Genomic DNA, 17233 nt, shown 5'->3' with positions numbered 1-17233 from the left:
CCATCATATTCCAGCAAGGTGACCGGGTATAATTTGTAACCTCTCTATGCCTGCTTCCTCCTTTGAAATAATAAGCTAATCTTTGTGAATCATTTGCAGAATTAAAGAATTTAAATAAAGTATCTGTGAAACGTAAGCAAAAAGGAGCTGCTTGTAGCTGTAGTCGTCGGGAGGACCAGGAGGGTGGGCTGGCCAGAGCCTGGGTGTCCACTGCTGGCACAGGAGAGAGGCTCCATGGGGTTGAGGAACTTTCTGGAGCAAGCTGACCACACTGGTTTATGGTTTTCTCCATGTGTGCACACCTCACCAGTCTTTAGAATTTGTTGCACTGTGTGAAGAGTGTTCTGTTCAGGAGGAAGGCAGCTGAGACAGTGGTGCATATTTCCTGCAGCGTCTTCTCCCTCCTCGGTTCTCTTGTGGCCAAAGCTCTGAATGGGCAAGAGTGTGTCTGGAGCCCGTGCCTCATGGCTGGTTCTCGGCTGCAAGATGTTGCAGATCCTCTGCAGAGCTCTCACCAGAGCCGCAGGGCCCTCTGTGTGTCAAGGGGACTTTGCTAACGAATGTCCTGCCACGGCTGTGTCCTGCCCTTGGCCATCTTCTGCTGGCCCTTTGGCAGGGCCAGGCTGGGCCCGAGTGGGCAATAGCCCTGCGTGTGGTTTTGTTTTCCAGTGCTGCTCTTGGCGTACATGAAAGGGAACGCCAACCTGTGCCGTGCCGTCGTCCGCTCGGGGGCCCGCCTGGGGGTGAACAACAACCAAGGGATCAACATCTTCAACTACCAGGTCGCTACCAAGCAGCTGCTGTTTAGACTCTTAGGTGAGTGGCCTGCATTCAGCTCCATCAGTGCAGTCACCCTGGCAGTGTCTGTTACCCAGATGTACTGGTGGTCTTAAAATCTCAGGATGACTTGCTGCACAATCTGAGGTGGTAGTTTTCCAGGCACCACCTTGTTAAAGATTTTGTCTGTGAATGCCACAGAGTGCCTTTGAACAGGGATGGGGAGTGTCCTTGTTAGCCGTCTCTTCACAGCATGTCCTGCTTTGGGGCCCCATCAGATTCCCGCTTCCCCTGATCCTAACGGAAATCCATCGGCTCCAGGCAGGTCTCCCTCCCAGCTCTCCTGGCTACATATCTGCACACCCTTCATCCTTCAGCTGATGCCGAATCTCTCCATCCTTCAGAACGGCCTTTGGTTCAGCCCCACTGACTTTTCCCCCCCTGTGTGACCCAATTAGAATAGGCAGACCTCAGTCAGTTTCCAGCCACCACAGTAAAGTAAATACTGCAGTGAAGTAAGTCAACATGAATCTTCCTGGTTTCCCAGTGCATATAAAAGTTACATTTACATAATCCTGTAGTCTGTTGCATACGCAGCAGCACTGTCTAAAAAACAATGTATTTATATATACTTTATTGCTAAAAAATGCCAAAGCAATTACAATAGTAACATCAAAGATCACTGATCACAGATCGCCATAACAAATATAATAATAATGAAAAACTTTGAAATATTGTGAGAATTACCAAAGTGTGACACAGACCCACAAAGTAAGAAAATACTGTGGGGAAAATGGCACCAATAGATGTGCTCCATGCAGGGTCACTACAGACCTTCGACTTGTGAAAAGATTACGGTATCTGCAAAGCGCAGTGAAAAGAGGCATGCCTCTCTGTTGCTCTCTTGTCCCTCACGTCCCTCTGCGATGTGTTCCTTTGTTTCCTGGTGCAGTTCCCTTCTCCCCCTACTCCCTGGTCTGGCCGGACACAGTCAGTATCTGACAGGAACTGGTCTTGTGCTGTGTTACAGATATGCTGTCCAAGGAGCCTCCATGGTGCGATGGCTCCAACTGCTACGAGTGCACTGCCAAGTTCGGAGTCACAACACGCAAACATCACTGGTGAGACCCACCCCCAGTCACCCGCCAGAAGAATAAGGAGATTTCTGTTGATTGCTTCTGCCTTTCCCCATGATAAACCATGAACCTGTCAGGGCCTGGTACTCTCCTGGGAAAAACCTGCCCATGGGACCCTGCCCACGTCTGGAGAGTTAGGGAGGCCAGCAGACACTCAGACTGGTGGCTTTCCTGTAGAATGCTGGGGTCCATCATCGTAGGCAGCCGGTCAGGCCTTGCATCATCTTCCCCAAGTGTGAGAGTTCTCTGGCTCTTGCTGAGCCTGTCTTAAGCCTTAAAGCAAGAGGCTTTTTCTGGATAACTTTAACTTAATTACTGGCTAGAATTTTGTTATCATGGACTGTCAATTATACAGGCCTCGGTGTGAGTGAGCCGGCAAGGGGCAGAGCTGACTGCAGAGTACCAGGCATGGGCTCACGTGTCCGCTGCGGGGGCTACTGTGAGTGCTTACGTGCCCAGCTGCAATCTACTCTCAAGAACCCCCTCACACCTCTTTTCTTTGCCTCCACAGTCGTCACTGCGGACGTCTTCTTTGCCATAAATGCTCGACCAAGGAGATTCCTATTATAAAGTTTGATCTGAACAAGCCTGTGCGAGTTTGCAACATTTGCTTTGACGTCCTGACTTTGGGGGGGGTCTCTTAGTGAGCCCCCAGGAAGTTCCAGACCACATCCTCAGTCGCCTCCCCAGCAGCTGCTCTGCTCACCAGCCTGGCCCACCCAGAGCAGGCGCTGGCCGTCGTCTTCCCACAGCGAGACTGGAACAGTTACGGACCAGGGTGACAGAGCCCGTTCCAGATGATTGTTATGACTGTCAGCGTGTCAGACCACGGTCGAGCTCGCTGGACGTCTCACTGGTCGGGCCAGGCCTTTACGCCTAAGTGGTAAATGTGATAGGAAGTAGACCCCATTCTGCTGGCGATGTACAAGGACACTTGAAACCCATTTTCTCTCCCAGTAGCTTAGTGTCCATCTCAGAGCATTCATGGCGTCTCCTGCCTGGGTGGGCTTCCCAGGCCGAGCCTGGTCGTGGGAAGCCGGTGTCTGGCTGCACAACGAGAGCTGGCTTTCCTCTAGGGTGAGTGGCTCTGGACTTCTCTGCACAGTGTTTTCATAAAGGTAAATAGGATCCTCTTGGCCTGAAGTTTCTCACTCTTTTGTTTTTCGGAAAAGCTAGGCTGTATTTTTAGTGAACTACCCCTTTAAAAAAGGTGAAATCTTTCTAAACAGGGTTCAAAGATGAGAGCTGAAAAATTGTGGCCTTAACAACTGAAAACTTTACCAGTATTCATGCTGCTGGGGTGTCCAGCTGCACTCTGGCAGCTTGACACCTCCTAGCAGCCGTCTTGTTCTCTCATCTTGCCGTGTCCTGTCTGGAGTCCTTAGTTACCTGCCGCTAGGCAGTGGTGGAGAAAATGCACTTTCATTGTGCTGCACTTTTTATATAGCTGCATTACTGGTGATTCCAATTTAAAAATCCATATTCAAAAATACCCTCACATATCTGTGCATCAGTGATTCTACCAGTAAGCTTTGACTGGACCTCAGCTCACACTAAGTCTTAAATGGAAAACTCCCTCGGAGTGTCCTTTGGAGCAAGAGAGTCACATGGGGCCAAGTGAGGAGAGAGGGAATCTGCAGCCTCAGACCAGCAGGTCCCATCTCCTTGACATGAGTGTTTCTTGCTAAAACCTTCCCAGTTACTCTGTGAGCGCCCTCATGCCTGGGTCCCAGCTCTGTGTAGGTTCTTGATCTGCCCTGTGAGAGCCACCAGCCAAAGGCCCTGGCCAAGCGTGTATGACCCCGTTTTGGAAAGCTCGTGTGCTGAATGAAGCCCCTGGAACCCGTCAGGCCTTAGTCGCTGCTAGTACGTATATATTAACCCTGAGTTGTTAAACTTTTTTCTTTTGAAGGTTTTGGCCAGTTTTTTTAAAATGCACATTTAGAGAGAAACTTATACCACTGCTTAAAAAAAAAAAAAAACACTCTGAGATGAACAATATGTGTTGTACAGCTGTACTCAGAGATTAACAATCTCAATCATACATACTGTTTTTTTCAGACATTTAGTAACCACTACATTTTTTTGTTTGTTTGCATTAATGAAGTGTGCATATATGTGTAAAAGGGACTAAATATTTTTTTGCAGCAGTCTGTTTTTTTTTGTTTGGATAGTGGGTGTGTCCTCCATGTCGCTGTAGAATTTATACATCCTGTTGCCTAAATATGTGTGTAAAATGAGCTGATAAACCAGAGTGCTACTTTTTTTTTTAATATTTCTGTGATTTATAAGATATATATGCTTTCTATGTTAATATGAGCTTGTGCACAGCATTTCAAAGAAAAAATTACAAGAGTTCCCTATCCCCCAAAGTCTGTGACCTATTTCATACCGAATTTTTCTAGAAAAACAACTGGTCTTGGCAGACACTTGACCATGTGGAGCATGTGTTCAGTTTCCATTTCCTGTTGTTTGAACAGGGCCCGAGTAAGTAGGCCTTAGTCAGGTGGTTTGATTCTATCATTGGAAAGTAAGGTAATTATGCTTCAGGTATGAATCGAGGTGGTCAGTACTTTTATACCTGTTCTTTGACTGTCCGTGGTGCAGAGAGGAGGATGGGAATTCAATGAGGGATGAGGCTGGTTGTCCTGCCCCTGTCATAATATACCAATCTCAGTAACAATCTTGCCTCTAATTGCACTCTAAAAAAAGATATCTTAAAATCATGTTTGAAATTGTCAGGCTTGTTTACCTTCACAGAGTCCAGCGATAGTGATGGTACTTAGCCTCCACGAGTTGGAGGGGACGTTTTGTGAGCTCTGTGGTGTCTTCAGAGTGCATTCTTGTAGATCGAGAAGAAGCTGCTTTCCACAGTCTTAGGCTCTCCCTGACACATTCTGATGGGTGGGAGGCCACACTCTGAGTTCCTCTCGCGGTGGCTCTGGTGGGACTTGACATGCTGTTGGTCCTCTTTGTGTTTGCCAAGCTGTCGAACTTGACTCTAGAACTGCCTGGCTGTTCTTGTCACAGTTTAATCCTTGGCTTAAAACTCAGTTTTATTCATTCAGAAAGTTGCCAATTGTGAGTAAGTAGAGCAGGAAGACTAGACCTGATTGAAATATAATTTGCTGCATCAGTCAACATTGTTAATGCTGCTAGCTTTTTAACTGCCGCTTGCTCATCAGATCTGTGAGAAAGTGTATTCTTAAGTCTATTTTTTTTTTTCTTAAAGATGAAGGTACAAACCGTGTGCTACGTTGTAAACAGAGTGGCTAAAACTAACTTACTATTATCCTCGAATACAGGAAACTTCCCACAAACTTAAGTGCCTGCGTTTAGGACTTCTTAATTTCCAGTTCTCTTTTTAGTGGTGTCTCACTGAATGACATGTTAGAATGTGTGTTCTGTCTGGAGTTTATTGCTGGTGTGTTGTCAGCCCGTTAACAATTCAGTTGAGGCCAGACGAGATCACCCAGTTCACCTGCCTCTCTCTCTCCAGGAGTGGGGGTCCACGTGACCGCTAGTCCTCTACCTCAGAGCCCTGAGCTGTTCGTGACCACCCTTTTCAGCATCCTCACTGCTCCCCCCGAATGGGCTCCCTGCGTGAAGCTCAACTTGCTGTGGGTTTACTGCCACTCCTGGCTCACATCTCCCACCTGTCGTATTAAATGGTATTTTGCTCATCTCATCCATAATCATGACGTGGACGAAAAGCCTTGGGACATGGGAGAGCCTTGATCTCCATCTAGGTTTTATTTTTAACCTGGAGGAGAAAACCCTACTGAGCTATGTAATGATTAGATCTGAAAAGCAAACTCACTCTCCAGGTGACACTAAGTAGCATGAGCAAGTAAGCGGGATGCTTCCACGACAGCCCCGCCTGGAACTCGCAGGTTGAGGCTATGAGGAAGCTCATGAGACAAGCTTTCTTCTGGGACCCGGGCTTGCTCCCCTCAGGACCAGCCCCTTCTAATCTGAGGCACCAAAGGTCCCACCCCCCAGCCAGGGAGAGGAGGAAGCCGAGGGCAAACAATTTCCTAAAGGGGTTTGGAAGCCACATTCTCATTTTGTGGAAGTAATTCAGTGAAGAGCTGACTTATTTGACTAAAACACTTATAAATTTCCAGAAGTTATCATAGATGCCTTAAAGAGTTTCTTTGAAAGATCATTCCCTGTACAGTTACTTTTTTGTGTGGCATAAACAATATACTAACCTGTTAAAACAGACAATGTTGGTGTTCTGTAGCTAGGGAGTCTTGAGTTGGTAGCCTGCTCAACTTAATGACTTGACATCGTGTTTTGGGCAGATGTGTGGAGTTGGCTGTTACCATGACATACATCCCTGTGTGCTCTGCCACGGGGGAGGCCTGGGCAGAAACCGCAGGCACATGTTTAGGTTGATCACTTTGGTTTCCAAGCCATTCCAGGTGGTGGTCAGTGTGGGGCGTGGTGTGGGGTCAGTGGTGGTCAGAGGGCATCAGTAGGACCATGGCGCTTATCAGCATTGTTTCTTTGGAGTTCGTGTAATGGAATGTATTTTTCAAATATTGATATTTGCATTTTCTGTAACAAGTCCTTATAAATAAAATGAGGTAAAATTGTGCATTTAAAGTGGAAACCTTAATAACATTTGTAGTTCCTTTTAATGCAAAAAGTACCAATAAGAATTAAAAACAAACACACAAAATGTCTTTAAACTCCTGACATGTGAATACATTTCTTTAACAACTACCCTCCAGGAAAGTTAGAATTTCCAACACTTTTTTCAGAAACACATTGTTGACAGCAGTGAAAAAATAAGCTGCTGTGAACATAACCACCAGCTGCCTGGATGTACTGTGCTCTTGGCCCAGAGTTCAGCTCACGGTGACACCCATGACCACAGCTGCTCCAGCTCAGCCCCCTGACCCCACTGCAGCTCTCCCGCAGACCCTGGAAATTCCCTGACTCAGTTATTTAGGAGCGACTTGAGAAGATCCATGGTGAGGTTTCAGCTGGCTGTGGTCTGAAGGGAGGACCATTACTGTGGGTTTCAGAGAAAACTAAGGCAAGATTAGGGGTTTGCAAGTTAAAAGTCTTGTGATCCATTCCCCGCCCCCACATACAGTCACGCAAATCCAGTAGCTCACCTGGCCCTCAACGCTTTCTTGAGCTAGTGTTTTCCTTTCCTTTACCCATCCTCCATTTTGCTCACCCTTGTTCAGGCTAGATGTAATGACTGATAAATCTCCTTTTCTGGTGGCTTCTCATAATTAATAGGCACTGTTAGGGGCTTTTGTGAAATAGTCCAAAGTAATCCTAACAGCCATCCTTGAGGAGAACATTGGTCATATTAGGTCAATAAATACTAAGTGAGTACAAAACAGGCAAGTTGCATGATTTCTGTGCCTCAGTTTTCGTGTTTATAAAATAGAAGTGACCATGGTTCTTCTGGCTCACAGGGTTGCCCTGAGGAAGGTGATCCGTAGTAAGTGATGCGTCCTCCCTCCTGGGCAAGCACGAATTGCGGTGTGCACAGTGAGGTCCTCCCTGGTGCAGGCCGGTGGAGTCGTGTCTGCTGCCCGTTTGAAGGAGTCTGGGGGCCCAGGTAGTAGAAGTGCTTTCGAGGGTGGAAATCAGGTTAGTCCACACGTGGCTGGGATGACTCTCGTATGCCTCGTTTTGTTCCTTTTCTTTCTGTTTGTCTTTGGAAAGATCTAAACATCGCTGGACCTGGCCCCCATGCTGTCCCCGTGCTCCTCCCCCAGGAGTGGCCTCTGGCTGCTCTAGCCAGGGTTTCACTCCACCACACTGTGAGCTCCCCGAGGGCCGGAGCCTCACTCTCCTCCCAGCCCCAACCCCAGGGGACACGGGCGCTTGGTAAATACTGAATAACTCAGGAGAGCAGTGGCAATGACGCTAGTCCTCTGTCAACCTGGGGCTGAGTTACCAGGATGCCTCAGACACTGCGCTCAAGGGTGTGTGGGACCTGGAACAAGTCCGCCTCCTATTGTTTGTCCTGTTCCAGGAGGGCAGACACACACCAAACTGGATACAGGACCATGGCACTGAATCAAGACAAGAACCTTGAGGTCTAGGCTCAGCTTCATTGCTTTGCGCCTTTATCAAGTTCTTCAGGCTGTGCTTGCCTCATCTGCCAAACAGAGCAAATAGCACACTTCCCATGTGCCAGGTACAGTAGCCGTGGGGCTACACAGCCAAGTAATGTTCAGTCCCTGTCTCTTTTAGACAGTCTGCAGTCCAACACGAGAGGTTGGCAGGAAGTTCATAGTTACAGGGCACTGTGATGCTTGTTACTTTAGAAGTGAACACAGAATTATTTTCTTAGAGGAAAGCACGTCTAAATCCACTGGTGGGTTGACAGTTGGCGAGGCCTTCCAGTTGACTGAGTTACCATGGAACAGAGCTGGACAAACAGCCCAAGAGGTGTCATTCCGGGTAGAAGGGACGGCCTGGGTGAAGGTGCTGCACGCAGAAAGCAGCAAGATGAAGGCTGGAGGGCTCCGAGCACGTGGGAGGGGGTGGGAGAGAGAACGGACCACAGGAGGGCCTCCTGTGCTGCTGAAGAGTTAGCACCTAATCTCTACAGATCTGCGAGCCATGGAAGAGGTTCAGTTGGAGAATAATGCCCTGATCAGAGGAGATGACTTGGCAGGGGGCTGTGGGGTTGCAGCTGGAGGGAGTACAGTTAGAGCGCGTGAGAAAGGAAGGCCTCAGCCAGAGGAATGCTGGGAGCAGGTAAGGGGGTGGGATCGCCAGGACCTGGAAGCTGGTTGGGTGGAGTCCTTGGTGTGACGGGGCTGCTTTAAGATGGCGATGGTGGAACCAGCCAGGGAAACCAGAAGAATCTCGAGGAAGAAGATGAAGATTGGATGCCAGCACTGTGGAGTCTGCGGTGCCTGCAGAAATGATCAGGAAGGCTGCCCGAACTAGACGACAGCTGAAGGAAAGAAGCCAGAGGGAAGGGTTGTGTGGAGGACAGGAGGCTGAGAAGGAACGCTGGAGGGAGATAAGGGAAATGAGGAAAAAGCCAAGGGGCGCTTGCATGAAGGCCCTCAAATGTGACAGGTCCAGGTAGGTAATCACTGAACGTGGAATGGCTTTGCCAGCACAGAGTTGAGCTTGCTGCTGAGCAGAGGAGGGCAGAAGCCGGGCGACTGTGTTACACAGCAAATGGGGGCTGAGCAGCAGAGACAGCGAGCATGTGCAGCGTTTTCAAAAGCTTCGTTGGGATGGGCAGTGGGAAGGGTGGCCCTCGAGAGGAAGGGGATATATGTATGCATGTGGCTGATTCACTGTCGTCAGCAGAAACTAATATCATAAAGCAATTTTACCCCTAAAATTAATATAAAATCTTTGCTGGGACAGGAGGTAGGTAGATATGGTATTTGAGAGGAATCTGGCATGAGGGGAGGGAAGTGGGCTGTTGAATGCAGACTTGAGGGAGGGAGGCAGGAAGAGGTGAGAGGTCCTAAACGGCAGGTGAGGAAGATCCTGGGTGGCAAAGGGTGCCCGGAACAGGGTCCACGGGTCAGGAGCAGCTGCGGCCATAGGGCAGCAAGCCACTCTGGTTAAGGGGAGGCAGCCTCTGTTTTCCAATCAGGGGGCCTGGAAAGCTATTAAGTGAGGTGAATGATGAAGGAGAGGAGACAGAGAAAGGAAGAAGCATAGAGAATGTTTGGGTCAACAGCTGAGGGGATTGGGAGGTGCTGAGGTGAAGGTGCAGACAGGGATTCTGAACCTGGATTTATGCCAGGTTCATTTCCTTATCTGTAATGTAGGAACACTCCTTGCCCCCAACTGCCTAACTTGAATCCAAGAGGTAATGCATGAACTTGGCCCAGTGTGGGAGATTACAGATGACCCTGGACACACCACCCACCGTCCAGGCTGTTGGTACTGGCTTTTGCAACCTTGCCCAGGCTTGGATGTTGTGCTGCCCAGGGTCTGTGTTAGGGCTGTGAAACTGCCTCTGGCTCAAAATGCGGACTTCTCCCTTTGAAAGCACACCATCCCAAATGGCAACCAGCTCCAGTATTCTTGCCTGGAAAATTCCATGAATAAGGGAGTTTGATGGGCTACAGCCATGAGGCACGGAGTCAGTCATGACTGAGCACGTGTGTACATACAGATGCACATCCCTGATTTGAAGTGTTCCAAGAAAGGAATGATATCCTTGCTTTAGATAGTGGCTTTGCGGCTTCCCTGGTGTTCCAGCAGTTAAGAATCCACCTTTCAATGCAGGGAACACGAATTTGATCCCTGGACAGAGAACTAAGATCCCACATGCCACAGAGAACTGAGCCCGTGCACCACAACTACAGTGCCCACACACTGCAGCGAAGACCCAGCACAGCCAAATTTTTTTTTTAATTAAAAACACAAAGGACTACATAAATTGTTGCTCTGTTCAGAGACATCTGGATTTGCTGCATCTACACAGGCAAACGCTTTTCCATTTCCAGAATCAGCCTGTCTTGTTTCACCTCTATATGGGTCCAGCTCAGATTAACTCAGTGTGGCTTTTGGTTGTCAATTCATGTTTGCCTTCGGGCACAGGTCTTACATATAAGAATGGTTGTAAAAGGGCTCACAATAGCACACAGGGAACGGGAACAGGGCTGTGCTGGCACTGTTCATTCATCTGGACTTTCTGGATGTGTCTGCTTGTTTTTGGATGGTGAAGGAGTGCCAGAGCCCCTGATCCCTGACCAGGGTGGGCGTTACAAGCAGGGCCAGGCCAGCGGCTGATCTGGCAGCCCAGGAGTCCCTGGGAAAGAAGCTGTTGGAGCACAGAGTCCTTTTGTGTGTTGGTCCAGTGAGTTTTGAGTTGGTCATATTTGTGCCGATTAATGTCTGCAAACTCCAGAGGAGGAGAAGGAGACCCAAGGGACAGGGGCAGCAACAGACTGACCAGTACCAGGCAGGCTGCCACGCGCTGGCCTAAGTCACCAGACGGTGAGCCCGCGGGGGGGCATGAGTCCCGTCTGCAGAGTGTAGCCCAGTCTTTCCAGGCTCTCTTGTTCACGTAGGAGCCATCCTCCGGCTTGTTAGGGCTCTAGGCAGGGTTCCATGGGGGTTACAGACACACAGGGTACAGCTTAGAGGGGGACCGAGCATGTGATGGCGAGGGGTGGGCAGCCTGGGTACTCCCCCAAGTTGGGGTGATCCAGGTCCCCACGATTTCTGTGCATAGGGTTTTCCGGCAACTGGTCACTCGGGGGGCCAGTTGTTCTCACACACACACAGTGGGGCTTGACACCTGGCTTAAACAGCTTCCTGGGAACGCCGATCCAGTCTCTGCTCACACCTCCACTAAGGAAAGAAGGAAAGAGGGCTTCTTATAAGCACTAACTCCTGAGTGTCTCTGGAGAGGGGAGGGAGGAGGCAGTGAGCCAGGCCTTGTGAGAAGTGAAAGCCATTCCACTTCCCATCTTGGTGTCTTCCCAAGGTGATGGTCTGCAGTGTTCACCGGAACTTTCATGCTCTCCCCCCGCACCCACCCCGGCTTCCTCCAACTTCCCCTTCTGAGGGCAGAGTCCTCCTTTCTCTGCGCTTCCCCTGGCCCCAGATGTCTGCCTTCCCAGGAGGCAGCCCCACTTCCCTGCTTGGTTGACAACCCCAGTTAAAGGCTTCCCCCCTCCCTCACTGGCCTGGGAGTATCTCAGAAGCCCTGTCTGGCTTTAGAATCACTATCCCAGGGCACATGGGTCTTGAAAATTCTCCTGGGTTAACTCTCAACGTATGGCCTCAGGGAACAACTCAGACCAGATGACCTAGCAGCTGGATCTTGGGGAGAGGCGGGAAGAACAGATGGGAAGCCCGTTTACCTCTGCTGTGAACACCAGAACCGGCTACCCCTGATGAAGCTCCACTCAGCGTTGCACGGTGGGAACCTCTGCTTCTCTATCAGCTCCTGTCTGTTCGCCTCCAAGCCTTTGGTCATCATGACTTCTGCGTGGGTCAGTTCTGGGGTGGGGAGCCCATCCTCTCCATAGAACCTTCCTATCACCCTTCCTGTGGCGGCAGGAAAGCTGACGTCAGTGCGGTGGTGGGCAGGGGCAGGACAGAGGCCTCTCCTGCAGAAACCCCAGGAGAGCTTGAGTCCCCAGGAGAGCTCTGCCCCTGGGGCTCTACGGTGTCCGGCTGGCTGCTGGTTTATCAGGAGCTGGCTGGAAGGACTTGTGGCACCTCCTGCCCCAACATCTCTCAATGTCTTACACCACTCTGGATAGAAGCCTCCCTGTTCTGGGTGTAGAGACCTCCAGGACAGAAAACATAAAATCTTCCCCCCTTCCAGACATCAGTACCCGAGAGTAGAACCACCTGTCACTCGTTTTTCAGTGTTTCACAGCACTTGAGGTGAGCAGGTGTTCTATAAACGCTTGACGAATGTATCGCTTATTGCATGACATTTTTGTGGCTAAGTTCTTCCCCACATAGAATTATTTTGTCTTATGTAACATAAATAAGTCATCCATCTAAGTCATCCATCGAGCGTTCACTCAGTATCAGCAGCTTTGCTGGCACTTTACCAATGTTTTGTGATCCTCATACACCCCTATGAGAGAGATATCAGTGCCCCATAGTCCTGGGAGAGGGACCGGGAGATATAGTAGCTGGGGAGTCTCTGAAGCTAGTATGTAGGTCTTACCCCAAGCTCATGCTCTCCCCCATCCATCATTCTTTTCTGGCTCAATCCTTCAGTGGACACATTGCATGGGCTGGTTTTAGTTTAAAATCTGTCAGAATTTGTAAGGTCTAAGCAATGGCAGCAAGAGCAGCTTCAGGAGGCCAGAGCCAAGAAGGTATCAGTTCTTAGATGCAGGGACTTTTATCTCCAAGTCCTAAAGTACAAGTGGCCTTCACTAGCAGCCCCTGTCATATGGCAAGAGAAGCAGCAGAAAGCACTTCTAGAAGGTTTACCTGGGCACTTCCCCAGTGGTCTGGTAGCTAAGACTCTGAGCACCCAATGCAGGGGGCATGGGTACGATCCTCGGTCAGGGAACTAAGACCTCACATGCGGTGCAGTGTGACAAATTCAAGACAACTAAATGAAATCTATGAAAATGACCTGCGGAATACCTACCCATGAATTTGTAATTCTTCTCATAGAATGAAAGCCAGTTTTGGAGTGTCAGCATCTCAGAAAATGACAGGTCGGATACATCATCTACAAGGCCTGCTTCAGAGTAGTCCCCAGTCACAAATGCTCTGGATGCATCTCGGCCTGCAGGAGAGATGTTTCCAGTAGATTAACTTGTAAATCACCAACACTATATCAACTCAAGAATCTATTTTCTGAGAAATACCTCCCTAACCTCTCACTCCGCAACCCCAAGCAAAGCCAATCCCTCCTCCTCAGTGACAGATGCTCCTGGATCCTGGAGACACATTCTGGCACGTACCCCATTCTTTCATTGACTTTCAGCAACATTTCACATGGCGGGGTTCCTTGGCTTCCGTGACACTACAATCCTGGTTTTCCTCCTACCCCTCTAGCTCGTTTTCTACCAGTCTCAGGGATCGATTCTTGTTCACCTCTTCTGCTCCATCTACACCCTCCGCTTGATGATCTCATCCACTCTCGTGGTTTCAAGTAGCACCTCGATACCAAAGGTGTCAAATTTGTATCTTGAGCTCCAGACCTGTATATCCAGTTGTCTGCTCAACATTCCTTAGAGGACTTTCAGACATCACAAGTTCAAAATGTCCACACGGCATCCCCAGTCCCTGGAAACCTGCCTCCAATCTAATACTCCCTATCTCAGTTCATAACTAGTTGCTCAATCCAGAAGTACAGTCCTTGACACCTCCTTCATCCCTCACATCCAGTTAGTTCCCAAGTCCTATAATTTCTTCCTAAATAGTTCTTGTATCAGACTACCTGGCTCCATCTACCACTAGAGCCCGGGCTGCCGGCATCTCTCATCTAAGTGATTAGGGTAAAGCCCAGAAGGTCTCCCTGTTTATTTCTGTCCTCAACTAATCTATTTTCTGTATAACACTTAGACTGATATTTTAAACAAATTGATCATCCTCTGATCCCTGGTCTGGAAAGATACCACATGCCGCAAAGCAACTAAGCCCATGCACCACAACTGCTGAGGCTGTTCTCTAGAGCCCAGGAGCTACAACTCCTGCAGCCCGTGTGCCCTAGAGCCCATGGCCTGCAACAAGAGAAGCCTCCTCAACGAGAAGCCCGTGCACCACGATGAAGAGTTGTCCCTGCTTGCCACAACTAGAGAAAGCCTGCGTGCAGCAATGAAGATCCAGTGCAACCAAAACATATAAATTAAATTAAACATGAGTTACCATATGACTCAGCAATTCCCCTCCTAGGTATATACGCAAGAGAACTGAAAACACATGTCCACAACAAAACTGGTACATAATGTTCATAACAGCATTACTCATAATAAGCAAAAGGTGGGAAAACCCTAAATATTCAAGAAATAATGAACAGATCAACAAAATCTACACAACAGAATATTATTTGGCCATAAAAAGGGATACAGTACTGATAGATGCCAATACATCATGAATGAACCTTGAAAACATTATGCCAAGTGAATAAAGCCGGACACAAAAGGTCACAAGTATGACTCATGAACATGAAATGCCAGAAGAGGCAAATCTTTTGAGACAGCAAGTAGATACTCATTGCCAGGGGCCAAGTAGTCAGAGGGGATGGAGAATGACTCCTAACAAAAATGGGGTTTCTTTGGGGAGGTGACAAAATGCCAGTAAGACAGTGGTGATATTTACGCAGCTCCCCATGTTGTGTGGGCTTGGTTGCTCAGTCCTGTCCGACTCTTTTGTGACCCCATGGACTGTAGCCCACCAGGCTCCTCTGTCCATGGGATTCTCCAGGCAAGAATACTGGAGTGGGTTGCCATGCCCTCCTCCAGCGAATCTTCCCAACCCAGGGATCGAACCCAGGTCTCCCACATTGCAGATGGATTCTTTACTGTCTGAACCACCAGGGAAGCCCAAGAATACTGGAGTTGGTAGCCTATCCCTTCTCCAGAGATCTTGCTGACCCAGGACTCGAACTGGGGTCTCCTGCATTGCAGGCCAATTCTTTACCAGCTCAGCTACCAGGAAAGCCCAACTTCCCAAGTTAAAAACCACTAAATTCTACTGTCTAAAAGGGTGGAGTTTATACGATCTGAGTATCTTAATAAAAATACTGACTGAGCAAATGAATAAGGGAATGTATCTACTTCCCTACTAGAGTGTGTAGGGGGTTGGGGACAAGGCGAGCTAATGGTGGTGGTTAATAAATTGATGGTGAATAACATGGGACACAAAGGAACTCACTCTAGAGGAGAGCACATTGCAAAAGAAAAATCACCCCAGAAAGGGAGAGGTTTTTGCTCACATGTGCATACAGCCACGACAGCTGCATCAGGGCATGGCAGGAGAGTGTATCCAAAAGTGTCCTCACCTGGCAGGTGAATAAAACACTTGATTTCAGTTGCATCTCTGCTTCTCAGTCACTGGGCAGCCCTGGGTAAGTCCTTTCCCTCTCTTGGACTGTTTGAGGACCTCAGCATCATCAACTGCACATAATTCCTTCTCTGTCAGTGCTTCTACTTTTCAAGTTCTCCCTAGAGACAAGGACCTGCCTTGTATTTAACTGCCAGAGGCAACTTCCCAACTCCCCAGAGATAATGACAAATGGACAATGCTTATTTAATATCAGCTTAGTCAATGGCCTTAGGCTTGCTCCTCCTTTGCTTTTTCTCTTTTAATCTGGGAGGTGGTCACTCCTCTAGGCTTGTAAAGTAACATCTCTAAAAGGCATGGTCCTAGTCAGGACTTAGCTGTGAGGGCTTTAGGCAAATTACATCCTCCAATCCTCCCCAGCTGTAAAACAGGGTTAGAATAAGTCTCATTTGACAAATGTTCTTTATGGCCTAATATATGCTCAACTTTGTTCTAAGTATAAAGATGGCCAGACTCCTTCCCTGTGCTCTAACCTGATGAACTTTATACTTATCTGGCTGCACCAGATCTTACTTGCAGCACGTGGGATTGTCATCCTTCCCTGCAGGTAGCATTCAAACTTCTAGTTTCCTGACCAGGGATCCAACCTGGGTCTCACGAAAGTCCCCTGATAAACTTCTTTAAGACAGATATAAGCATTTGTACTAGAAGTAAACCAAATGTAAACCAAATGTACTATCTTTAGGGAAACCTGGGATGGGGGAAAGGAAGTCACTTCTCACTAGGACACATTGAAGTAATGATTGGAATCAGCTGGGGAACCCTGAGGGCAGCGACTCATCTCTGTGCCCTAAGAGCCACGCACTGTGGCCCAAAGCAGGTCCTGGGAGCTTCTGCAGGCCGGGAAAGAGTAACTGACAAGAGGCAAGTGATGTGTTTCTCCAACCTAGTCAGGAGGAGCGGTGGGAAAAGACAGGGAGAATAGAGGCCGGTGACAGTTGCCCATAGTCAAAACACACCAGATGGATGATGCAGCGGAGCCCGGGCCCCACGCTGGCCTGACGAAATGTGGGGAGGAAAAAAAGGAAATGAACACATGAATAAATGAATACGTGCATGAATGAAGCGCAGGCGGCTACCCGCCCGCGTCGTAGCAGGAAAAGGCGCGAACCGCCTTGCTAATACCTGCGAAGCCGCTATAGTGGGCCCCGGGCTCGTAATGCCTCCGGCCAGAGGACACATCGTAGACGCGGCCGAGCAAGGCCAAATAGAGGCCCGGGTCCCCTGGGCGACCGCGGTAGCGGGCCAGCTCCTCAGGTATGAAAAGGCGAAAGTCGGCGCGAGGACTCCACCAGCCCATCAGCCGTGCGGCCATCGCCGCCGCTGCCGCAGCCACGGCCAGGCCCAGCCAAAGCCCACGCCCGCCGAGCCCCGGCATTTACGCAGCCGTACCCCTCTTGGCTCCTCCGAAGCTGCCACCTCTCGGTCCACAGCTAAGATGGCGGAGAACCGGCCGCGACGTCACCGGCGCGACGCGCGCCTTCGCGGGTCCGCATGTTACTAAGGGGACAATGGGGCACTGGAAGGGAAAGTCTTTGGCGAAAAGCTCACTCCTTGGCTCCAACCTTCCTCGTACTTTTCCAGCATAGCTAGCGATTGCTGAGAGATACTAAGTAAGTGACTAGCGAGAGAATATTCTGGCCTGCCGGTTGTCCGCCCCCAACAAAGATGGTAGCAAATGAGGCTGCAGGTTACGTAGACGTAATGACAGAAGCGCCCTCTCGGAAATCAGGCTGTCCCCGGTTTGCTGTCTCACGACAGCTGGTGGTATCCGCTTAACGGCGCCTTTGCGACAGCAGTCCTCGCTT

The 17233-nt window shown here is 49.2% G+C and overlaps 2 protein-coding genes across 7 annotated transcripts in view; one reads left to right on the top strand and one right to left on the bottom strand.

Moving 5' to 3' along the window:
- The window catches only part of ANKFY1 (ankyrin repeat and FYVE domain containing 1), a 71375-nt gene extending 64857 nt beyond the window's left edge, over window positions 1–6518 (top strand). For all 3 annotated transcript variants that reach the window (XM_020882063.2, XM_070478896.1, XM_020882068.2), the window contains 3 exons: window positions 670–816; window positions 1808–1898; window positions 2425–6518. In XM_020882063.2, coding sequence (XP_020737722.2) covers window positions 670–816; window positions 1808–1898; window positions 2425–2557 — 371 coding nt within the window. In that variant the 3' untranslated portion in view covers window positions 2558–6518. The remainder of the gene's footprint in view (window positions 1–669; window positions 817–1807; window positions 1899–2424) is intronic.
- A 19-nt stretch (window positions 6519–6537) lies between these two features.
- On the bottom strand, window positions 6538–17172 carry CYB5D2 (cytochrome b5 domain containing 2). 4 transcript variants are annotated; one of them, XM_070478897.1, is made up of 5 exons: window positions 16551–17172; window positions 15298–15363; window positions 13003–13143; window positions 11744–11930; window positions 6538–8853 (listed from the first exon to the last, which is right to left on the bottom strand). In XM_070478897.1, exons 1-5 carry the CDS (start codon window positions 16801–16803, stop codon window positions 8490–8492), a joined length of 1011 nt encoding a protein of 336 aa, XP_070334998.1. In that variant the 5' UTR covers window positions 16804–17172; the 3' UTR covers window positions 6538–8489. The 4 variants fall into 4 exon arrangements, with proteins under 4 accessions (XP_070334998.1, XP_020737728.2, XP_070334999.1 ...); XM_070478898.1 differs by lacking the exon at window positions 6538–8853 and adding an exon at window positions 10265–11228 and having other exon boundaries at window positions 16551–17146; XM_020882069.2 differs by lacking the exon at window positions 15298–15363 and having other exon boundaries at window positions 16551–17168.
- Window positions 17173–17233: the final 61 nt, after the last annotated feature.

This window comes from Odocoileus virginianus, chromosome 17, assembly GCF_023699985.2.
Source record: "Odocoileus virginianus isolate 20LAN1187 ecotype Illinois chromosome 17, Ovbor_1.2, whole genome shotgun sequence".
NCBI classification, from domain to species: domain Eukaryota; kingdom Metazoa; phylum Chordata; class Mammalia; order Artiodactyla; family Cervidae; genus Odocoileus; species Odocoileus virginianus.
Note: the sequence above shows the minus strand (reverse complement) of the source record. Positions and strands in the feature narration are given on the sequence as shown.